General features: G+C 44.8%; 1 protein-coding gene across 5 annotated transcripts in view; it reads left to right on the forward strand.

Moving 5' to 3' along the window:
- TTPAL (alpha tocopherol transfer protein like) overlaps nt 1-25,108 on the forward strand; it is a 79,658-nt gene that overhangs the window by 29,241 nt on the left and 25,309 nt on the right. For 3 of the 5 annotated variants that reach the window (XM_029611839.1, XM_029611840.1, XM_029611838.1), the window contains exon 5: nt 8,211-11,767. The exons of 1 other annotated variant lie outside the window; for it this stretch is intronic. In XM_029611839.1, the coding sequence (XP_029467699.1) occupies nt 8,211-8,489 (279 nt within the window). In that variant the 3' untranslated portion in view covers nt 8,490-11,767. Of the gene's footprint in view, nt 1-8,210; nt 11,768-25,108 lie in introns of those variants that run through there. One more of the 5 variants, XM_029611842.1, reaches the window with a different exon arrangement.

Below are 25,108 nucleotides of genomic sequence, written 5' to 3' on the forward strand. Positions count from 1 at the left end.
GAGGATAGCTAATGTAACCCCAATATTTAAAAAGGGCTCCAGGGGCGATCCGGGAAAGTACAGACCGGTTAGCCTGACTTCAGTGCCAGGAAAAATAGTGGAAAGTATTTCTAAGCATCAAAATCACAAACATATAGAAAGACATGGTTTAATGGAACAAAGTCAGCATGGCTTTACCCAAGGCAAGTCTTGCCTCACAAATCTGCTTCACTTTTTTGAAGGAGTTAATAAACATGTGGATAAAGGTGAACCGGTAGATGTAGTATACTTGGATTTTCAGAAGGTGTTTGATAAAGCTCCTCATGAGAGGCTTCTAGGAAAAGTAAAAAGTCATGTGATAGGTGGCAATGTCCTTTCGTGGATTACAAACTGGCTAAAAGACAGGAAACAGAGTAGGATTAAATGGACAATTTTCTCAATGGAAGGGAGTAGGGAGTGGGCAGTGGCGTACCTCAGGGATCTGTATTGGGACCCTTACTTTTCAACATATTTCTAAATGATCTGGAAAGAAATACTACGAGTGAGGTAATTAAATTTGCAGATACAAAATTGCTCAGAGTAGTTAAATCGCAAGCAGATTGTGATAAATTGCAGGAAGACCTTGTGAGACTGGAAAATTGGGCATCGAAATGGCAGATGAAATTTAATGTGGATAAGTGCAAGGTGATGCATAGAGGGAAAAATAACCCTTGCTATAGTTAAACATTGTTAGGTTCCATATTTAGGTGCTACCACTCAAGAAAGAGATCTAGGCGTCATAGTGGATAACACATTGAAATCGTCGGTTCAGTGTGCTGCAGCAGTCAAAAAAGCAAACAGTGTTGGGAATTATTAGGAAGGGAATGGTGAATAAAACGGAAAATGTCATAATGCCTCTGTATCGCTCCATGGTGAGACCCCACCTGAATACTGTGTACAATTCTGGTTGCCGCATCTCAAAAAAGATATAATTGCAATGGAGAAGGTACAGAGAAGGGCGACCAAAATAAGGGGAATGGAACAGCTCCCCTATGAGGAAAGACTAAAGAGGTTAGGACTTTTCAGCCTGGAGAAGAGACAGCTGAGGGGGGAGATATGATAGAGGTGTTTAAAATCATGAGGTCTAGAATGGTTAGATGTGAATCGGTTATTTAGTCTTTCAGATAATAGACTAGGGACACTCCATGAAGTTAGCATGTGGCACATTTAAAACTAATCCGAGAAAGTTCTTCTTCACTCAACACACAATTAAACTCTGGAATTTGTTGCCAGAGGATGTGGTTAGTTCAGTTAGTATAGCTGTGTTTAAAAAAGGATTGGATAAGTTCTTGGAGGAGAAGTCCATTACCTGCTATTAATTAAGTTGACTTAGAAAATAGCCACTGCTATTACTAGACTTAGTTTTTGGGTACTTGCCAGGTTCTTATGGCCTAGATTGGCCACTGTTGGAAACAGGATGCTGGGCTTGATGGACCCTTGGTCTGACCCAGTATGGCATGTTCTTACTCTGAATAAGATCCAAGATGGTTGATGGCAAGAGATGCTTTTTGAGGATTCTCTTGGGTTCCAGATCAAAATCAATATGCCACATACTAGCAGGAAATGCCGTGCCAGGGAACAAGCAGCATTCCCTTCACCCCTGTCTAGGATCTTGGGCCTGAAGGATTCCCACGTGTTGTGGGGATCTCAGGATCCGTGAGTTGGCTCGCCGGAGCTGAGTCGGAAGGAAGAGGAATCAGACTCTCTCTCCCTGAACTATTGACGACATTCTCCCAGGATAACGGTAAGCCTCAGTGAACCCTGCGGAGGCTAGAACTAAGCAAAAGCTTGGAGAAGCGGCACCCTTGGTTGTTGAAGAGGGAGGCAACTTACCGCAGGCAGTGGTAATTGATTCAGGAACCGCTTCAGTGTTTCTTGAACCACCGCAGGATGCAGAAATCAGTCCTGTCCCCTCCGATTCTCGGCAGCTGGATGCAGAGACTACATATTCTGGAACAATACCTGAATTGGTAAGACCTGTTTCTCTCAACTTGGACTTCATATGGGAGGCTATACAGACTTTAAATAGCAATATTTCCAGGCAGTTTGGTCCGGTGTTCTTGTCCTTGGATGTGTTTGAAAAATGTTTGAAACCTGTAGAAACGAGGGTGGCTCTAAATAAAAGCTCTCTTGAGAATGTTAATTCAGAAGTTAGAAGTTTGTCAGCAGTCTAACAATCAGTGATTAAAGAAAATCAGATATTAACTAACAGTGGAGCAGTTAAAAAATCGGATTCGGGTAAAAAAATTGCTTTTTATAAAATTTCCAAAGTATCCCACTTCCACATAAGGACACATGGAGAAGATATTCATTGGAATTGTTTAAAATACCGGAGCAGACCCTCCCTCTGGTCTCGAGTTTACTATATACCACCTTTTTTTAAGAGTTTCTTTGGATCAAAAGGGTTTTCAAGTTTTATTGCCAATGGAAATTCCTCAAATGGATGTATCGAATCTATTGGAGACTTCTCAAAAGGATTTGATTTCTCCTGCAACTTTAATTGTTACCTTTCTACTTGAATCTGATCAAGATTGGGTTCTAAGATTATTTTTACACCATTGTGGGGACACTTTTTTGGACTATAAAGTTTGCAGTTATCCAGATCTAGGAAAGCAAACTCAAAGAAATTGCTTTTTCTTTTTTTTAAGACCTAGGGCTCTAGAGAGAGGTGCCTTTTTTCCTTTTAAAATTTCCATGTAATTGTATTCTTAAATATCAGAATGTTTCTTATCTTCTACCTGCCATCATAACTAGCAGCTTTTCTGTCTGATAAAGTTGTCCCTGCTACTAATATGGTCTCTTCTCCAATTGTCTTAGATGGAGTATAGTTAGTCCCAGCACTGATATCCGTTGCAAGTAGGTATGATCCCCGAATGCCTAGTTTTTCCTATTATGTGAGTTTCCTAAGGTAGTTGTATGGATCTCTATAATTGATGATGTAGGTAGAGGAGAGGAGTTGTTGATGTTACTGATTAATATGAATATGTACATTTATAACTTACAAACAATGATGGTAATGAGTATTACTGTTGTATTTATTCTGTGTATACCTGGTTGGTAATGTAATTAGAGTATTCTTGAATTATTATTATTTTTTTAATTTTAAAAAAATTATTCAGTATTTTTTTTATCATATGCAAATTTGATCACCTCACTCATTGTACCTCTTTCCACAGCATTTATAAATCTATTATAAAGTACTGGTCCAAGTACAGATCCCTGAAGCACTCTACTGTCACCTTTTACCATTGTGAAAACAAACCATTTAATCCTACTCTTTCCTGTCTTTTTAACCAGTTTGCAATCCACAAAAGGATATTGCCTCCTATCCCATGACTTTTTAGTTTTCTTAGAAGCCTCTCATGAGGGACTTTATCAAACACCTTCTGAAAATTCAAATACACCATATCTACCAGTTCACCTTTTATCCACGTTTACTCACCTCTCAAATTAATGTAGCAGATTTGTAAGACAAGACTTCTTTTGCATAAATCCATGCTGGCTATGTCTGATTAAATCATGTTTGCTTATGTTCTGTGATTTTAATTCTTTATAATGGTTTCCACAATTTTCCCCAGCTCTGAAGTTTGCCTCACTGGTTTCCTGGATCACTTCTGGAGCCCATTTTTAAATATCGGTGTTACATTGGCCACCTTCTTCAGGTACAATGGATGATTTTAATGATAGGTTACAAATTAATTGTACTAAGTATGAAATTTCATTTTGAGCCCTTTCAGAATCCTGGGATGTGCACTGTCTAGGTGATTTGCTACTCTTCAGTATGTCAGTCTGGCCTACTACATCTTCCAGGTTCATGATTTGGGTCAGTTCATGTGAATAGTCACCCTTGAAAAAAAGTATTGAACAGGTATCTCCCCAGCATTCTCCTCAGTAAACAATGAAGCAAAGAATTTATTTAGACTTTCCGCCATGGCCTTATCTTCCCTAAGTGCCCCTTTAACCCCTCGATCATCTAACGGTCCAGCTGACTCTCTTGCAGGCTTCCTGCTTCGGATATATTTTAAAGTTTTTATGAGTTTTTGCCTTTACGGCCAACTTCTTCAAATGGACCTTCCAGTTTTATAAGATCTTTTGGTTAAAATAGCCTCTCACCTCACTTTTTAACCATACTGGCAATCGTTTGGCCTTCCTTCCACCTTTCTTAATGCGTCAAATACATTTAGACTGTGCTTCTAAGATGGTTGGGGTTTTGTTTTGTATTTTAACAATGTTCATACCGGTTTTTCTTTCTTAACCTTTGTAGCTGCTCCTTTCAGTTAGTTTTCTAACTATTTCTCATTTTTATCAGTTTCCCTTTTGAAAATTTAGTGCTAGAGCCGTGAATGTATGTATTGTCTCCCTTCCAGTCATTAATTCAGGTTTGATATTTGATTACTATTGCCAAGTGGCCCTACCACTATTGTCTCACCTTATCCTGTTCGCCCTAAGAATTAGATCTAAAATAGCTCTATCACTTGTCTGTTCCTGAAACAATTGCGCCATTAAGCTGTCATTTATTCCCTTCAGGAACTGTATCTCTCTATTGAGTTCTGATGTTATATTTACCCAGTCAGTATTGGGGTAACTGATATCTCCCATTATTACTGCACTCAATTTGGTTAACTTCCCTAATTTCTCCCATTTTATTGTCCATCTCATCATTTTGGCCACATGGAGGTAGTATACTCCTATCGCTATACTCTTACCCAACAAACACAGGAATTCTACCCTTAAAGATTCTACTGTGCATTTAGTCTCTTGCACAATCCTTATCCTGTTGGACTCTATGCCATCCCAGACATAAAAATGCCCCCCCTCCCCCAACCAAGTTGCTCCTTCCTATCATTTGATAGTCTTAAAAAGAGTACAAATAATCTCATCATTCACTGCTATACACTCTTAACTTTCCTTTCTTCTTAGACTTCTGGCTTTGGCATAGTCATTTCAAAGTGTGTTTGGTTTTTTTTTTGTTTGTATTAAGTCTGCTTTTGAGTTGACTGGGATAATTTGGAATCTTTTACCTCAAGTGATTCTTTAATTATAGGCAGATTACTTTTGCATTTATTGGAACCACTCTGTTGGGATACCCTAACTCTTGCTTCATTAGTATCCTTAGAAATACCTCCCTCCGAACCATGCGCTGCTGAGCGTATGTCAGCTTGCCCCTTAGAGCTGCATTTAAAGTAGAACAACCTACTTTTTAAAAGTTAGCACCAGCAGCCTGGTTCCACCCTAGTTAAGGTGGATCCCATCCCTTCAGAAAAGATTCTCCCCTTCCCCAAAAGGTTCCATAGTTCCTTAGAAAACTGAATCCTTCCTTGCACCATTGTCTTATCTATGTTGAGACTCTGGAGCTCTGCCTGCCTCTGGGAACCTGTGTGTGAAACGAGCATTTCAGAGAATTCTACCCTGGATGTTCTAGATTTCAGCTTTCTACCTAATAAATTGGACTTCCGCAACCTCCCTCCCACAGTTTCCTATGTTGTTGGTGCCCACATGTACCACGACAGCTGCCTCCTTCTCCAGCAAGGTCTAAAAGTTTATCTAGGTGACACGTAAGGACCAGAAGAATCACAGTCCAATGGCACTGGTAGAGTCCACAGCGATCTTTATAGTGGATTCCCTGTATAACCTATTCAGGGCATCGGCCAAACAAATGGCAACAACTGTTGGCCAGGAGACTATTGGGGCTGAAAAACTGGGCAGCAGACTCTCAAGTCCAAGGCCAGACTGAGCAGATTTCTATTAAAGGCAGATAGCTCTTGAGAAGACGCTAGACAAGTTAAAGTTCTGGGGGAATCAAACCCACAACTCAATCCTACTGGTAGGAAGTAGACTACAATATTATGAAGAGCTTGACTAGGTAACAAAGGATCGTTGGGTTCTAGAAGTGATCCGGTGGGATACGCATTGGAACTAAAAGCTCCAGTAAGGGTTTCAGTGCTTCGGGCATTGTCATATAGGGATCCCTACTTAACATTCTAAGAGGACAGGTCACAATCTGCACAATCCTGGCATTTCTGCCTAAGGTTGTGTTCAAGTTCCATATCAATCATGCAATCTCTCTTCCAGCATACAGTTGGAATGAAGAAAAGCAGACATCTACTAGATGGGATGTTTAAGCAGGTATTGAAGACATTTGTATTTAAGCAAGCATTTTGAGATTGTAGATTAGGCATCCTCTTCATCATTCTGTTAATTTTTAATAATGTCAGGATGTCTACTTTACTTACCATTATCTAGGTATTTTGATATTGTTTTGGTTGTCTTTTACCATTTTAACTTTCTTTTTTTTTTTTACTACTCCAGTTTTTATTATGTATTAAATTGTAAACTGCCCTGAACTTTTTAGGTGTGGGATATAAATAAACTATCTTAAGATTACAAATGTTTGTAGGAAGTTAGACTTTGTGTGTTTGGGGGGGGGAGGGGGAGAAGCAGATGTGCCACAAGCTTATGTCTCCACAGGATATTTGCAGGGCAGCTGTACGGTCCTCTTTACATTCATTTGTAAAGCATTATAGGCTTGCAAACAGGAGGCAGCTTTAGTAGAAAGGCTTTAGGGATCTTTGAGGTCTCATCCCACCCAGGGTAGGCACTGCTTGTGCATGTTCCATTTGTCTGGTCTGGCCTGCAGGATGAAGAGGAAGGTGAAATTTTAAATTTACCAGTGAATTTCTTTTCCTTGAATTCTGACAGAGCAGTCCAGAACCTCCTCCTCGGAGAAGATAATAGGGAGAATTGTTTTTTATTTATCCCCTATCTCTCTTGCAGTGGAAAATGGGAAGAGAGAAAATTAAAAAAATGGGAAATTTTGTCGTCCAAAAAAAAAAGATATAGATGCAATGTAAAGTTCACCCTTTCTACACAGTGAAAAGATGGAGGGATACTAGAGAAGGAAAAAGAATCTGTTTATGATCTGGACAAGTATGAGTTCATTTTTCTTTTTCTCTTTTCTTATGATTTGCATTTTTTTTTTTACACTTGTAGTTACTGGCCAATTTTAAAAGGCCTGCGTGTGTAAAAATTGGGGGTTGTGTGGCTGTACCCTGCGCGCACTGCACGCATTTTACAAAGGACCTGGCCACGCATGTAATTGGAGCGGACTTGGAGGGTACTGGGAAAGGGCTACTTGCATTGCCGCGCATATTAAAAAAAAAATTTCCCCCATTGCGTGCATGAGGGACTCCTGCCTGCACATCTGCGCACCAATTATAAAATTGGGCACGCATGTGCACAAGAATATCCTATTTTATAACATGCACGCAGTAACAAGCCCATGTTATAAAATCGGAGCGTCTATGTATGCATGCCAGGAACCGCGTGCACCTTTTAAAATCCTCTTTGTGAATAGAGGAGCAAACTACAGTAGTGCAGAGAAAATGAGCTAGGGCAACAGGCTACTGATGTGCACCCTATTATCCCAGAATATATAAGCTGATGTCAGAAAACAGAAAAGTTCTGTCTCACTTAGTGAGTGAGTGTGTTCCTATTTGTCTGGACTGGTCAGTCAGGACTCAAGGAAAGAAAATTTAACCCGAAAGTTTTTAAATTTCCCCATTAACTCTTCCAGCTATTATATAGTTATTTGCAAGAAAAATACAATATATCAAAGTTAAAAACTTGCCAGACATGCCCAATTCAAGCCCCCCCTCTATAGAATATCATGAAAAGAGAAGTTGACATTTTGAATATTGAGAAGAAAAAGGAAAACGCAACCGAGAACAGAATGCCAAACAAATTTAAACAAATCTAAAGAGATTAGTAGACATCAAAGAGGAAACCTTACTATCAAGAAAAATTCTTAATTCTTTAGGGTCAAAGAAAACATACCACACATTTCCAAATTTCAGTAGTTTGAACTTTATTTTAACCTAAGAAAGTAGCCTAGCATATGGTGAAACATTTTGGATTATTTGATTTTGCTTTTTATCTAGTTAATGAGCCTGGAATTCAAATCAAGCAATTATTCCCAAAATTACATATCCAATATTTTAACCAAGAGATTGTCAAAGTAAGTTCATCTGACTTGCTTTAACCTTAGTGAAATCAGATTTTTGTATATACGGTAGTATTACACGTAGGTAGGTGAGGTTAATACTCTACGTATTCACTATAAAACCATGAAGAAGATGGATGCAATGCAGTGTATGTCCTGTACAAATAGCTTGGCTGATTTGTTTGTTTCTCAGTTTTTTCTTCATGGCTCGGACTTGAACTCCCTTCATCAGAACATTCCACGAAGCATCCTTCCTCTAGAATATGGAGGTACTTCAGGGAACCTGGATATCTCTGGCTGGAATCAGATTCTTCTGTCCTCAGAAGAAGACTTTGTCATTGAGTTTTGCCAGCTTGATCCCATAGGTGATGGATCATTGCATGGGCTTTTAACAAGTGAAAGAGAATTACCAGAGATGATGTGTGAAGAATCTCCTCGAGGAGTGAAGTCGCAACTTTATTATTGTTACTGATTGATAGGATACTAGCTGATTAATTCTAAGCTGCAAGCTCTCCCTCCCTTCCCATGCACCGCTTATAAGACACACACAATTCAGAAATTGGATGTGTTCCTTTCCTGGACAATTGGTGCTCTTCCACAAGGATGCAATTTCCTGAAGCACTTTCTCCTAAGAGGTTGTTGGGGTTTTGTTTGTTTTTTTTTTAACTTCAGATCCATGCCACTTGTAACTACAAAATGAAGCCAGCATGGGTGAGATGCTGGATGAGGCCAAATCTTTATGAATTTGTTAGGAAGAGAACTGAACTCTAAAGCAAGGTATAACAAGTTTCATACACAGTCGTATTGCTGAAAATCATTAACATTTTTCAACATGTTTATCGGACAGTTTTTATATGTATTGTTAATGGCATTTAAAGTCATGTTATGTGATCTTTTTAGGGCACCAAATCTGTTATGGTTTTTTTTTTGTAGAGTGGTAACAGGCATTTCTGAAAAGTATAACACTTCAAAGAGAATTTTCAAAGCCATTAATGTCCCTAAATTGGCTGGTTGAAACTCATCTTTCCAACATGTATTTATTCCATTTTCAGCTTCTTCCAGAGGAAGCATTCCTGGAGCCATGCTGTGTGAGCAGGATTGGAAAATGTGTATAGATTCCTTTAGAAGGTCTACAGGCAGTAAAAGCAGGCACAAAAGGCCCCAGGCACTTTGTTCTTGTGGAATGTTTCTCTTTGAGACTTAGTGCAAAGTTCCTGCAGACTCTGTCCTAGAGCCTTCAACATGGAAACCGATCCCATGGTTTGTAATGATTTTGTAGACATTCATATTTAAAGTTCAGGCAGAGAAACTCAGAAGCACACTTGCCAAGATAATACAAAACATATTTACTTCAAATAGTGTTAGTTCAGCATTAACAACTCCAGATTTAAAGAAATCAGATCTGGACTGAAGCTGCAGATGGTCAGTATATCTTGTGGGCTAATGGTCTTCCTATAGATTTTTGTCATTCTTCTCAAATCAGGTTATGATGTAAAACATTTGTATGATTTTAGTTTTTCTATATATATGTATACACATACACCAAGACTTGCTTTAGCGTTCATTCTCTTAAGTGTAGTGAGACATCACCTGGTAATCCTGTGCAAACATTTTCAACTTTGTGCATGGTGTTAAAATATAAAGAGTAGAGTGTTAAATCTTAACAGGACTAAAGGCAGTATGCCAGCTAAAAATGTTGGTGTCTAGTCATAGAGAATATGGACACTGGGTTCCACTCTACATTTACAACTGATGCTGTATTTTATGAACAGGACCATGGAGTCAAGTCTTGCACTTGATCCTGCAAACAGCAAAGCTGCTTTCATGCATTGTAAAGGTGAACAGAAAATTAAGCACATGAAAATAAACAATTACACTGTATGTGCAGGATGTTTTTACATGTGTAAGTCATGAATTCAGTGAGCTAGACTGATTCGTTTTCAAAGTGCCAAAGTTTTAGTTTTACACTCTTTTTTTTTCAATATAAGGCTGCTGTGCTGCAAAACTGATCTGAAATGGACTTAACTTCCTGGTGCTAAGAGCTAGAGATATAGTTCAGTTTGACTGGACAGAATTGGCACTGGCCAATTGTCAGGCAATTTTTTTTATATTAGGACAGGACTTCAAATATAATATGGATGGCCTTTTCCTGCAAGTATCTGATTAAACAATTGGTCACCATAACTAACTGTACTGTGATTAAAGCATATTAAAAACAAAAAAAAAAATGGGAATGTCTTGTACCTCTTTTAGTCCAGTTGGTAAGAGAATGGGTGTTGGTGCTCATTACTAATTGCCAAAGGGAAATGTCTATCGGTTATGGATAATCCAATGATTTCTATGGCTGGAGAGGCAGATTCTAACTTAATTTCATACTCTAACTAGGAATAGGCAATAGGTTGTGGAGGTTTTTTTTATTAAGTAGGAGGGTTCATGGACTCAACAATGTGTACTCTGGTCAGTTCTCATGAAGGGTTCTTTTTTCAAGGTCCAGGAAGTTGCTCCTGGTTTTCCCAACATGCAGAGCTATTTAGGAAATGTAGTGTAGTTGAAAGTAGGTATTCTCATGCCAAAAGATAAAAATTAAATTTTTGTTTGTAATCCACATAGAAAGAAGCAGAAATTGGGCACTGTTTTGATGACAAAAGTGATACCCTGAAAAGGTCTCACATTCTCTCGATATAGCAGGATGATATTTTGACAAAGTTTGAAATAAATTTGTTATGGTCTCTAACTTGTTGCAAGAATTAGAGAATTTACAAGAATGCTAGTCAGTTTTTTCTTCATGCTTTCCAACTGTCTTGATCAAAAGAAACTGAGTACAAAGCAGTGAAAACAGTTTGGAAATCTTCAGTATCTATTAGTAAGCAAAGATGACCTTTTTGGGAAGTAGTCATTTTTAAAAAATTGTTGAACCATTTATAGTATGTTTAAGCTGCCAGCAGATGATTGAGGACGGCCCTCTACTTCAGTGTTAAAATAGTATATGCCAACTGGGTTTTTGATAGATGGAATTTAACTGCTTCCAAGGTTAGGGTTTCAAGATTGTAGTTCTCTATTTACAACTGATAGTGTCGTCATGACTTGATAATGCTTTGCCAATTGACTTTCCTGCCAGTATAGGAGCCCTTTCAGTAAGGTTTTATTCTAGTCTCATATATGCCTACAGCTCATGTTCACGCTGGTTCTAAAGGTTTGACCAAATTCCTACTGAACCAAAGCCCATAGAAGTAAGAGACTATTCAGAGTAATGAAGCTCTTAGTAGAGCCATAGATTTAGGTTGTCCACATTTAGAGCTTAGATACAATGCAGGGAGATTGATTTATGTGGTGGCTTTTTTTTCTTTTCTTTGGTTAGACAAATTTACAGTAGGTGACTATGAATGAGTTTGGAGTAGTTCAGGATCTCCAAATGCCAGGAAGAAAGGTGATGTGTAACAGTGTTTAAATAAAAAGCAAATACATAGAACTGTTGGTGCCTGGTTAATATTGCTTTAGATTTGAGGGATTGGGAAATGGGGTTTGATTGTATTAAGTCTTCATTAGTACAATTTCAGTTCAAAATTGTTTGAGTGCAAATATGTATGATTGATATATTTAGTTTGAACTACTTTTGTGGCAAAGTTTGACAAAATGTTTATTTTTGTATAAATCTGTCCATTTACATTTTATAAAAAGTCAATGTGTTAAAATTGTGTAAATTAATATGCATGTACTGGTATTACACAATTAAAAAAAAACAAAACCCACCATAGTATGTCTTTGTATTTCTGTTTGAAAGTAATTTTAACTTATTTTGCCTTAAACACTTAAGGACCAGAAATCATTCATGTATGAAAAGGCATTTCATGTGGGTGTATTAATGCTAGCTAAATTTAAAATGCACCTTTTCTAGGTTTGTAGTATGGCACACTGAAAAAACAGTTCTTTTCATCATAGTCTAAGAGCAGGGGTGTATAGCATCTGTAGTGCACAGGCACCACCAACTTAAAAAAAAAAAAAAGCCCAGTACCATCAACTTTAAATGCTGCTGCCACCATCATCACCAGCAGGCAGTCTCCTGTTTTCCTATGCTCTCCCCCCCCTCCCCTCCTTTTGCTATAACCAGCATCTGTAAGCCAGTTGGGCTGCATCTTACACAGTTGCTTCCTATAGCAAAACATCCTCTGAACTGCAGCACTCTTTATTCATGGTGTTTAAGCTGCAGCCCAACTGGCTTAGAAGTACCAGTTGGGACAGAGGGTGAGAAGAGAGATGGGATGAGGGGATAGACTCATCCCTAATTAGGAAATATTTCATTATAGAGAAAGGTGGTGGATACTTGGAATAGCCTCCCTTGGTGGAGACAAAAACTATCTGAATTCAAGAAATTATGGGATAAACACAAAGGTTCCCTATGCGTACCTGGATCAGTCCAGACCAGCAGATGGAGTCAGAGCAAAAACTGAAAGGGCACCTTCTCATAAGCTGGTGCGCCCTCTGTATCCCTTCAGTATTTCCTCTGACTCCAGCAGATGAAGGTCTCACCTAGGGTTCTCCCTTCTGGTTTGAGAGAATAGATTGACTTTTGATTATTTATTTCTTCTCTTTTGGATGGATCAGGTTTAAAAAAAAAATACTTGAGTAGTTTTTTGGTTCTGAGGAAGGTTGTTTTCCCTTAACTTCCTCCTCAGAGCTTACTACAGCGGCAGCTTGCAGACTCATCTGTTAGTGCTGTTTAGCCTGCTAATTCACTCTTATTTAATTTTTGGGGTAAGTTCGATTGTGATTTTTCTTGCAGGTTTTGCTATTGGGTAAACATTGGTGGTCCAACCTCTCCCCGACTCACACAACCCACTGCCCTGAGAAGCAGATTCCCTCAGGGTAGCACAGACAGACGTGACATCATTCCTCTGTCTTACAAAAAAAAAAAAAGTAGAATTTTGAATTTCCTCAGAGGGTCAGTGCTTTTCTAAAAGAGAGCCTTCCATTCACTTTTCTCAGTGATGGTCAGGATTCAGGGGTGACTTTAGTTTTTGGAGACTTACCTAATTTCCCCCCATGCTGCGGCCGATGCGATGTGGCGTATGTGGACAGCTCTGATCGCGGCTCTCCCAGTCAGGGCTATGTACGAGGTGCCTCCCCGGCGGGGAAGGGCACTTGAGTCCAGGGGCACGCTCTTCTGCATGTCTGACTACAGGGAGGCCGGCCCTGGGCAACGTGGGAATGGCAACCATTTTGTCATCGGGGGTGCCTGCACCACCACAGCCAGACACGGCGGCAGACCTTGGCTGTTCACCCTCCCCTCCCAGATACGGAGCCACCACCAGGGGGATCCTCCTTCCGCACGTCCCTCTGCCGTGCCCCCCCAAGGCCCTTGCTTGAGCCTTTTTCAGCAGAATTTATCATTTTGATGCACAATGCTCATCTGGTTAGGCAGAGCCAACAGCAGGACCTAGTGTTCGGCCCCCCCACTGGGGGATACTCTAGCTGCCCCAGCCCCAGGGGTCCCTCTGGGTGCTACAGGAACAGGAGGATTACTGCCCCAAGGGCCAGGACACACTCAGGAGCCCTCACATGTCAGGGTGGTCTCACCTTCCGTCACACCGGACCCATCCTCGGGACCCTGACCCAGATCTGGATGATCCGATGCCCTATTCGCAACTGGAGGGAGATGAGCCACATCAGAGGGATGAATAGGACTCCCTTATTCCGCATGTCTTGACCGAATTGGATATTGACCCCTCTTCAGGGGCTCTCGGGCCTCAGATGACAGATAAGGGGGGGGGGGGGGGAAGACCCTGTCCTGGCAGGCCTTCGGCCTCCAGCCAAAACTTTTCCGTCTCAACCGATGATCCTGGAATTACTCTCCTGGGAGTGGGAGGTTCCGGAGGCATCTCTTCAGGTAGGCAGAGCAATGAACAAGCTTTACCTGCTTCCAGAGGACTTCCTAGAACTTCTCAAGGTTCCAAAGGTGGATGTGTTCGTGTCTGCGGTTATGAAGAGGACAACCATTCTGGTCACTGGGGGCGCCACCTTGAGGAATGTACAGGACAGGAAGCTGGAAGTTTACTTGAAGAGTTTTTGAGGTCTCTGCCTTAGGCGTCAGAGCAGCGGTTTGTAGCTCTCTTATGCAGAGAGCTGGTCTGAGATGAGTCCAACAGCTACTAGGTGCTCAGCTACCTCCAGATGAGGCGCAACTGGCAGAACGCCTGGAGGCTGTAGTAGCTTATGGGGCGGATGCGCTGTATGATCTCCAAGTGCTGGCCAGGTCCGTGGTTTCCGCTAGACGTCTCCTCTGGCTACACAATTGGTCGGCGGATACTTCTAAGTCCCAGCTTAGTTCCTACCTTTTTAAAAAGAAATTGCTGTTGGGGAAGAGCTGGACCACATGATTAAATCCTTAGGGCAAAATAAGGTACATAAGCTACCGGAGAATCGTTCTCTGAGTGCCAGAACATTCAGCTCCACTCTGACTTGGTTCCAAGGTCAGCGGTGGTTTCGGCAGTCCAGACTGGTGAATCAGAGGCCACCCTCATCCCGGTCGCAATCCTGATCTCATTCCTTTCGTGGCCGAAGACCAGCTCGGGATGCCCTCTCTCAGGCAGCAAAGTCCTAACCTTCCCAATGAAGTCTTGCCGGCCAACTCTTCGATTCCCAAGATCGGAGGACGTCTGTCTCTCTTCCTCTAGGAGTGGGTCAAGATTACATCAGACCAATGGGTCCTGGATATTCTAAGAGATGGCTATGCTTTAGAATTTGCTCAACTCCCTAGAGTCAGACAGACAGGTTTTGTCTTTTCTCCCTGCGGTCCTCTGAAGAAGCAAGGGATAGTACGCCAGACACTCTAACGGATTTTCGGCTTAGGGGCTATTCTCCCGGTGCTGAAGGTGGAACAAGGGTTCGGCCATTATTCCATCTACTTCGTAGTCCCCCAAGAAGGAATGCTCTTTCCGCCAAATCCTGGATCTCAAGATACCACGCTTCAGGATGGAAACCTTGCGCTCAGTGATAGCGGCTGTGCCCCGGGGCGGGATTTCTAACCTCCTTGGACTTGAAGGAGGCCTATCTTCATATCCCTATTCTGAAGGATCATCAACGTTTTCTGTGCGTAAAGATCCTTGGCCAGCATTTATCAGTTTCAAGCTCTGCCTTTCAGTGTAGCGATCACCCCCCCCCCCCCCCTTCACCAAAATAATGGTAGTGGTGGTGACAGCCCTGTGGAGAGGGGGGATTCTGGGTCACCATTACCTGGACGATTGGCTCATCAGAGCGAAGCCCAGTGCCCACAGTCGGTCGGCAGGGTCTTGCATCTTCTCCACGCTCTCGGATGGGTAGTCAATTTTGCCAAGAGCAATCTTACCTCCTCAAAGACGCTTGACTTTCTAGGGGCACGATCAACACCAACGTGGGCAATGTCTTTCTCTGCCAGGAATGAGCGAAATCCCTTCTCCAGGTGCAGTGCTTTTGTTGCCTCTTGTGCCTGACAGCTTGGGACTACCTTCAAGTTCTCTGCTCTATGGCTTCAACTATAGATGTGGTGCCTTTGGCATTTGCAGAGGGTGTTCCTCTCCTGCTGGAAGCCAGTGTCACAGGATTTTCAGGCACCCTGCCGTTGCTGGAGGTTGCCCAGTACAGCCTTGCCTGGTGGCTCAATCTGGATCACCTGGTATAAGGAGTGGAGTTGAAGATCCCCCAATGGAACATAGTTACCTCGGATGCCAATCTTTCCAGTTGAGGAGCAGTGTGCGGGAGGCAGTCTAAGCAGGGACAACATTGCAAGCTGCATGGCCAATCGCCTGGAGACCAGGGCGGTTCACCTAGCACTGAAGCAGTTTCTCCCCCTGATGCAGGGCAGAGCCGTATGTGTGCTTTCAGACAACACAACCATGGTGGCGTACATAAATCTCCAGGGAGGAACAAGGAGCAGACATGTCTCTCTGGAGGGGGTGGAGTTCCACCTCTCCTGCCTGGCAGCTTCACACACAGCCAGGGTGGACAATGTCCAAGTGGATTTCTTGAGCTGCCAGCGCATAGATCTGGGGGAGTGGGAACTCTCTGCAGAGGCTCTAGTCTTCGACAGGTGGGGAGTACCACATCTGGACCTAATGGCCACGCAAAACAATGCGAAAGCCCTGCACTTCTTCAGTCGCAGAAGGGAGCACGGCGTGGATGCTTTAGTTGTACTGTGGTCACAAGGACTCCTGCTCTACGTGTTTCCAGTGTGGCCCCTGGTCGGGAAGGTGCTTCGGAGGATAGAGAGTCATCAAGGGTTGGTGATTTTGATAGCACCAGAATGGCCTCGACTGCCATGGTTTGCGGACCTGGTCAATCTAGCAGTGGAAGGTCCTCTTCCTCTCAGACATCTGCCAAATCTCCTACATCAGGGTCCTGTAGTTTTTGAGTGGGCAGATCGCTTTTGGCTTGCGGCAGCACAGGCTGAGGAAACAAGGTTACGCGGAGGATGTTATTTCCACACTTCTTCAGGCTCGAAAGATTTCCATGTCCATCTCATATGGCAGAGTCTGGAAAGTTTTTGAGGTGTAGTGTGTGAATCAATGCATTTTCTCCCACGTGAAGCGTTAGTACAGCAGATACTTTCCTTTTTACAGCGAGGTTTGGAAAAAGGACTGGCCTACAATTCCCTGAGTGTTCAGGTGGCTGCTCTAGGGGACCCTGGTCCCTCACCTGGAGAGACCCTCTCTTTCTTCTCATCCTGACCGTTTGATTTTTGAAGGGGGTGAAGCATGTCAAGCCACCTGTCCATGTGGTGACACTTTCCTGAAACTTAAATCTGGTACTTTGGATACTCAGAGGTCTGCCTTTTGAACCACTGGAGAGAGCTTCACTCACGGATCTTACTCAAGACTGTATTCCTGGTGTCTATTTGCTCTGCCCGCAGGATGTCAGAGATCCAAGCACTGTCCTGTCGACAGCCTTACCTTCATTTCACGGACTCTGGAGTTTCCTTGACCACTGTTCCATCTTTTTTAACAAAGGTTGTCTCGGACTTCCATTTGAATCAGTTGGTGGAACTGCTCTCCTTTGCTGATGGAGATTCCAGAGAGCTTAGATGATTGGATGTCAAGTATGTTCTTCTTCGATAGCTAGAGCTGATGAATGAGTTCCAGCTATAGGACCATCTGTTTGTATTGTGGGGTGGTCCCAATAGGGGCCATAAGGTGGCTAAAGAAAGCAATCTCGTCCGTGTATATTGGAGCAGGGTGTCCTCCGCCTGAAGGCATCCAGGCTCAAGCAGCTTCTTGGGCATATTGCCGTAGAAGATAGGGCGAGCGGCTATTTGGAAGTCTTTGCATACTTTTGCACGCCACTACCCCTTGAATCTCCAAGCACTGGTTTTTGGTCTTCTGGTGCTCAGCTAATTCAAGCAGGGCTATCTGGGGGCCTACCCCTATGTAGGGAAGCATTGGTATATTCCACAGTCTGGACTGATCTGGGTACATACAGGGAAAAGAAAATGTATTCCTTACCTGCTAATTTTTGTTCCTGTAGTACCACGGCTCAGTCCAGACACCCTCCCTGAGGAATTTTCTGGGATTGGGAGTGTCTTGCTGCTTGAATGCTCAGTTCACTTTATTTAGTGCAAATTGGAAAGGACTGAATAACAACTTACAAAAAGATCAAAGTTCATTACATGTTTTTTCCCATACATGTTTGCAATTCAGTTTTTTGACTTGATCCATCCAAGTGTGGTTTTCTGCTTTGGTATGGTCTGGACTGATCTGTGGTACTACAGGAACAAAAATTAGTAGGTAAGGAATAATTTTCTTATCTGTGAGACAGGGATGGGGATTGTAAAGCTGAATTAGTTGACTGGATGGGTAGAGTCAATGGGTTATATGGACTTTTTCTGCTGTCACACTTCTCTATTTCACTGAGCTACCCAACCAACAAGCATAGTATTTATTTGGCAACAGAGCATCATTCTGACTGACAGCCAGCAGCATGTACAAGGGATAAAGCAAGAAGCTGCAACATCAGATTCAAATCCCACTGCTACCACTTGTCCATCTGACCTTCAGCAATTCATTACATTGAAGATCACACAATACTGTACCCCACCCAATACAAGTTCTGCAAGGCTTTAAGCACTGAACCCCTACTCATATCTCTGACAGACCACCTCATCATGGGCCTGGACAAAGGACAATCCTTTTTGCTGATTCTTCTTAACCTTTTGGCAGCTTTCAATGCTGTAAACCATGCCATCCTCCTCAACTAGCTGTCTGACATTGGAATAACAGGAACTGCATTTACATGGTTCAAAACATTCCTCAGCAACAGAGGTTACAAGGTCAGAATCAACAATAAAGAATGCCCCTGCTACAACTCCTCAGTAGGAGTTCCTCAAGGCTCCTCCTTATCCCCAGCTCTGTTCAACATATACCTTCTTCCACTATGCTAGTTGCTAACCAACCTTAAACTAAAACTCTTTCTATATGTCAATGATGTTCAAATCATGATCCCCATCAAAGAATCCATCACCAAAACACTCGAGCACTGGGAGAATTACCTCGGAGAGATTAAGTCTCTTCACAAGTTTAAACCTAATGCTAAACTCAGCTAAGACTGAACTCCTCCTCATCTCCCCTGAAAACAGTAACACCATATAATGTGCACCATCTAACATATTAATCACCCAAGCAAGAGACCTAGGAGTATTAATTGACAACCACCTCAACTTAAAATCGTTCATCAACCACACTACCAAGGACTGCTTTTACAAACGGCAGGTTCTGAAAAGAATTAAACCACTCCTTCACTTTCAAGACTTCAGAACTGTCTTCCAAGCCATAATTTTCTCCAAGATAGACTATTATAACTCTTTCTTGCTAGGTCTCCCTTCCTCCTCCATCAAACCTCTTCAGATGCTCCAAAACGTGACAGCCAGAATCCTGACAAACACTAGAAAAAGAGACCACATCTCTCCCATCCTAAAGAATTTGCACTGGCTGCCAATACATTTCAGAATTCTTCACAAATCCATCCATAACCAGGCCCCTCTTAATCTGCAAATCCCGCTCAGACCACATACATCATCCAGACCCATCAGAGAAGCTTACAGAGGATCACTGCATGTCCCCCAAACAAAATCTACACATCATCTAGCATTCAGAAACCAGGCCTTCTCTACAGCAGGACCATCTATATGGAATGCCATTCCCCGTGATCTCAGACAGGAACCATGCTTACCAACATTTCGAAAAAGGCTTAAGACTTGGTTGTTTAAACAAGCCTTTTCCGAACCTAACTGAAGCACCACAACAACTATTGAGAGACCCTCAGCACTATGTAAATAATTGCTCATCCTACTGTTAAGCTACTCTAACCTTTTCTTCTTCCCCCAGTTCTAGCACCCTTGTTTTATTGTAACTTTTTTTAGTTCTTTCAGAATCCTGCTGTGCATACCATCTGGTCCAGGTGATTTGCTACTCTTTAGTCTGTCAATCTGGCCTAGCTCAGCTACTCTACTGTTAAGCTACTCTTAGCCTTTTCTTCTTCCCCCAGTTCTAGCACCCTTGTTTTATTGTAACTTTTTTGCTCCTCTTCACTTGTTAAATGTTCAAGCCATTTACACCCCTTGTTAATTGTAAACCAGCATGATGTGATTGTATCATAAATGCCGGTATAGAAAAGCTCTTAATAAATAAAATAAATGTAATTTCCTAGTGCTTAAACCACAGATTTCAGTTATTAAGGAGTGGCCTGGGAGGGAACTTCCCTAACCCCCTACCTAAACTCACTCCCTCTTCCCCATGCCTTAAACCCTATTTTTTTGGGCGGAGGGGGGGGGGGGTTTCAGAACTTACTTCAGGTCCCCAGGCTGAAGTAAGTTGCGTGCACTGGCCGGGCAGGTGAGTCTTCGGGACAGCATTCAATGATGCTGTCCCAGCCTGCTACCCCTCCACCTAGACTCTGCCCATGGCCCACCCCTTTGAAGAGGCCTGGCAGTTGGGCATGTAGCAGGATTTGCATGCATGGCCTGGCCACACGTGTAAACCATGGGATTTACTTGTGCAGGATTTTTAAAATCTACCTTTAAATTTTCAAAAGGGAAACTTTGATAAAATGAGGACATTGTTAGAAAAAACTGAAAGGTGCAGTTGTACAGGTTAAAAGTGTAAAACAGGTGTGGACATTGTATTTTTAAATCATCTTAAAAGTACAGTTCAGCTGTATTCCCTGCATTAAAGGTGATAGGAAGGCAAAACAATTACCCACATGGTTAAAAGGTGAGGTGAAAGAGGCTATTTTATAATAAAAAAAAAAATCCTTCAAAATTGGAAGGATCCATCTGACGAAAATAGGAAAAAGCATAAGCATTGTCAAGTTAAGAGTAAAACATTGATTAGAGAATTTGAAATTAAGTTGGCCACAGATGCAAAATCTCATAATAAAAACTTTTAAAAATATATCCAAAGCAAGAAACCTTTGAGGGAGTCAGTTGGACGACTGCGGAGCTAAAGGGGCTCTTAGGGAAGATAATTTAGTTTTCTGCAATGGCCTTAATTATTTGCTTCTGTGTTTACTAATGAGGATGTTGGAGAGATCTGGTCCAGAGATGGTTTTCAAGGCTGAACTGAACCAAATCACGGTGCAGGTGTAAGATGTAGTAGGCCAGCTTAACAAACCTAAAGAGTAGCAAATAACCTGGACCAGATGGTATGCACCCCAGGATTCTAAAGGAACTCAAAAATGCTATTTCAGATCTATTAGTTAAAATTTGTAACTTATCATTAAAATCATTGATTGTACCTGAACATCTAAAGATCAAAATCACAGAGCATATAGCAAGACAGTTTAATGGAACACAGCATGGATTTACCCAAGGCAAGTCTTGCCTCACACATCTTTCATTTTTTTTTTTTTGAAGGGGTTAATAAACATGTGGATAAAGGTGAGCCAGTAGATGTAGTGTATTTAGATTTTCAGAAGGCATTTGAGATACAGTGACCAGAATTCCACACACTATTTGAGATGTGATCTCAACCTTGAGCGATACAGAGGCATTATGACAACCTCCATTTTATTTGCTTCTCCATTACTGTGCTGGCACATGTCCTCCCTAGAGGGGTGCAAATGTGCTGAAGGAAGAGAAGTGCTGGCCCAGTGTACCTTGTCCTTTGCCCCATGTAGGTGGCTTTCAGGCCCTTAAAATTATTTTTTTCCCTGTACGTACCCAGATCAGTCCAGACACCTGGGTTGTGACTCCGCACCAGCAGATGGAGACAGAGAAAAACTCGACGGGCTCCCTACATATAGTAAGGTGCCACCCACAGCCCCTCAGTCTTACTCTGTCTCCAGCAGATGGGGCAGGTCCACCCACAGTCTCTGGAATCTGCAGGTTTTAGTTAGTCAGTTTAAAAAAAAAAAAAAATTAATTAGAAATAGTAGTGGAATATTGAGTAATCCTTTTCCAATTGAAAGAAAAAAAAAAAGGAAGAACAGGTTTTTTATTTTTCACAGTAGGAGCTCCCGTCTGAGTTATCTCCCAGGGGGGTTGGGAAGGTCCTGAGGGGACCATCCTCCCCTGGTTGAGCCCGCTGCTGAGGGTCGAGGACGCGGCCGTGCCAGGCAGCAGCGTCGGGGGTGACACCGGGGAGCCCGGTTCACTCACCCCCGGTGGAACGAGAGCATCAGCACTGGACAGCGGCTAAGTTAAAAAAAAAAGTGTTTATTTGTTTTTAGTTCGCGCCGGCTCTCCCTTTCTTCGGCAGCTCGTTCGGGAGGGGGACCCGGGCTTTTCTTCTGGCCTTCGGCGCGGCGAACTTTATTTTTTTGAGGGCCCATCCCGGGCCCTCAAAAAAATAAAGTTCGCCGCGCCGAAGCATTTGCTCCGGGTGTCTTACCGGGGGCGAGGGACCGTCGGGGGGAGGTCGTGGTGGCCGTTCCCGCTCGTCCCGTTCGCCGCCGCGCACCAGGGGTGCCGCTATTGCTGGCCCTGAGCCGTTCCCGCTCAGTGCGGGAACGGCGGCCATTTTGGAATCTGTTCGCGCGGCTACGAGGAGGGCTTTGGATAATGGCGGCCAGCCACCTCCGCTCTCTCTTCAGCCACGGGCCGCAGGGGGGGAACCCCGGGAGGCCCTGCAAGCTGGTCAGCTATCCTCGGGGGAGGGACCCTCGGATTCGGAGGATTCCTTCTCCGAGGATTTCGCTCTGTTAAAAAAATTAGCAAAGTATAAGAAGTCGCTGCGCAATTCCGGGGGAACCTCGGGCGGCGGAGAGGGGCGCCCTAAGTCCAAGCGAAGGGCAGGCCGGCCCAGGGGCTCGCCGGGTCCGCCCCAGGGGAAGAGACCGGCACGGGGCGTCCCTCAGGAGTCTGACACGGAGTCTAATTCCTCAGAGGAGGAACAGTCGGCCTCGGGGGCCGCGAGAGGGCCTGAGGGGCCCGATGACCCGAGTTCTGCACCGGCGGGTGCAGGAAAAGGCACGCTGGCGGGGGATGGGGATGACCCCAACGTCGTGCGCCTTTTTAAGAGGGAGGAGCTCTCCCCGCTTATCCCAGCGATCCTGGAGGAGCTTGGCGTGGAGGCTCCACCGGTCGAGGTCCGTCAGACCGCAAATATGGACCCGGTCCTCCTCGGTCTCGCCGGTCCTGCGGTGGCATTCCCGTTTCATTTCTCGGCCTTGACATTACTGTTCCGGGAGTGGGATTACCCCGGAATTGGGCCTTAAGGTGACCAAGGCCATGGACAAGTGTATCCTCTGCCGCGAGGACGTTCTCGAATTGCTGCGCCTCCCTCGTGTGGAAGCCGCGGGCGGTTGTCAGCGGTCACCCAAGAGATCTACCATCCCTGTCACTGGCGCCACGGCGCTTCGAGACATCCAGGATCGGAAGTTGGAGGTTCAACTTTAAAAGGTTTTCGAGGGTGTCCGCCCTGGGAGTCCGAGCGGCTATCTGCAGTAATTTTGCGTTACGAGGCGGGTTCTTTGGTGGGCCCCAGAACTTACAAGCGAATGCTGGTCTTTCCGAGGGTGAAGCCTCGCAGGCGGATCACTTGGAGGCGGTGATAGCTTACAGTGCGGATGCCATGCACGATTTGCTGAGAACTTCAGCTAGGGCTATGGTGTTAGCGGTCTCGGCTCGCCGTCTCCTCGGGCTTCGTAACTGGGCTGCGGATGGTACGTCAAAGGCGCATCTGGGATCTCTGCCTTTTAAGGGGAAGTTGCTGTTTGGCAAACAACTAGATGATCTCATGCAGTTCCTCAGCGAGAATAAGGCCTTCAAGCTGCCTGAGGACAGGCCTCGGTCGCGGTCTAACTTCTCGGCCAGGAACCGTTTTCGGTCTAACCGGCGTCAGAGACCGCAGAGATCGGGGACGGGCCCGTCCTACCGCGCGAGTTCGGCCAGATCCTCCTGGTCTCAGTCCTTTCGAGGGAAGAAGTTCAACCGGTCTAGTGGACCCTCGGCTGGATCGGGGTCCAAGTCGGCACAATGAAACGAGACTGGTTCATTCCCCGAGTCGGCCTCCGGACGCCGTCCCAAACGTGGGTGCGAGGCTGGTACAGTTTTACGGGGAATGGACCAAGATAACCTCAGACCAGTGGGTCCTCGGAGTCATAAAACACGGTTACGCGTTAGATTTTGCACGCCTGCCGTGGACAAGTTTCTCGTCTCTCCCTGCAGGCTGTCGCCAAGCGCGCAAGCCGTATGGGTGACCCTTTCAGCGCCTGGAAGCCCTGGGCGCCATTGTTCCCGTGCCATCGAGTCAAAGGGGGCGAAGGAAGGTACTCCATTTACTTCGTGGTTCCCAAGAAGGACTGCGCTTTCCGGCCCATCCTCGACTTGAAAGGGGTCAACAAGTGCCTTCGTGTTCCCAGTTTCAAGATGGAGACGATCCGCTCAGTGGTGGCCGCGGTTCGTCCCGGCGAATTTCTTGCATCCCTGGATCTCACAGAGGCGAACTTACACATCGGAATTCAGCCGGCCTATCACAGGTACCTGCGGTTCTGCATCCTCGGCAGGCATTACCAGTTCAGGGCCCTTCCTTTCGGCCTAGCCACGGCTCCACGCACTTTCACCAAGGTGATGGTGGTGGTGGCGGCCCAGCTCCGGAGGGAGGGGCTCCTGGTTCACCCATACTTGGACGATTGGCTCATCCGGGCCAAATCTGAAGCGGAGTGCCGAGCGGCGATTGCCCGGGTCCTGCAGCTCTTGCGGTCTCTGGGCTGGGTAGTCAACCTGGCCAAAAGTCATCTGGAGCCTACCCAGAGGTTGGAATACCTGGGGGCCTTATTCGACACGGAGTGTGCTCGGGTGTCGCTGACTCAAGAGAGAGTGGTAAAGCTCCAGGGTCAGGTGAAACGCCTTCGGTCCCTGCGGTGCCCGCTAGTCCGCGATTACCTGATGGTGTTGGGTTCCATGGCATCCACGCTAGCTTTGGTTCCCTGGGCGTTCGCTTATCTACGACCGTTACAATCAGCCTTACTTTCCCGCTGGAAGCCGGCATTGGAGGAGTTCCTTCGGCCCCTGCCCCTCACAGATCGCGCCAGGGCCAGCCTGCAGTGGTGGCTCTGTCCAGGGCACCTGACGTGCGGTGTCTCTCTTCTCATGCCCACTTGGTCGGTGGTCACGACGGACGCCAGCCTGTCTGGTTGGGGTGCGGTCTGTGGGGGGCACTCGGTGCAAGGCCTGTGGTCCAGTCAGCAGTCCCGGTGGTCCATCAACCGGTTGGAAACCCGGGCGGTGGCCTTGGCCTTGCGGGCTTTCCTCCCATGGATTCGGGGGGTCGGGCGGTCCGGGTCTTGTCGGACAACGCGACCACGGTGGCCTATATCAATCGCCAGGGAGGAACGAGGAGCCAGCAAGTGGCGGTGGAGGCGAGTCAGCTGATCGACTGGGCGGAGCACCATCTCAGCGGCCTAGCAGCGTCTCACATAGCCGGAGTGGACAACATACAAGCGGACTTCCTCAGCAGGCATCGTCTGGATCCAGGGGAATGGGAGCTACCGGTTGTAGCGTTTCGTCTCCTCTGTGCCAGGTGGGGCCGGCCCCACCTGGACTTGATGGCCACCGCGCAGAACGCAAAGGCTCCGCGGTTCTTCAGCCGACGGAGGGAGCGGGGCGCCGAAGGTGTCGATGCGCTAGTC

The sequence above is a fragment of the Rhinatrema bivittatum genome, chromosome 8 (genome assembly GCF_901001135.1).
Source record: "Rhinatrema bivittatum chromosome 8, aRhiBiv1.1, whole genome shotgun sequence".
NCBI lineage: Eukaryota > Metazoa > Chordata > Amphibia > Gymnophiona > Rhinatrematidae > Rhinatrema > Rhinatrema bivittatum.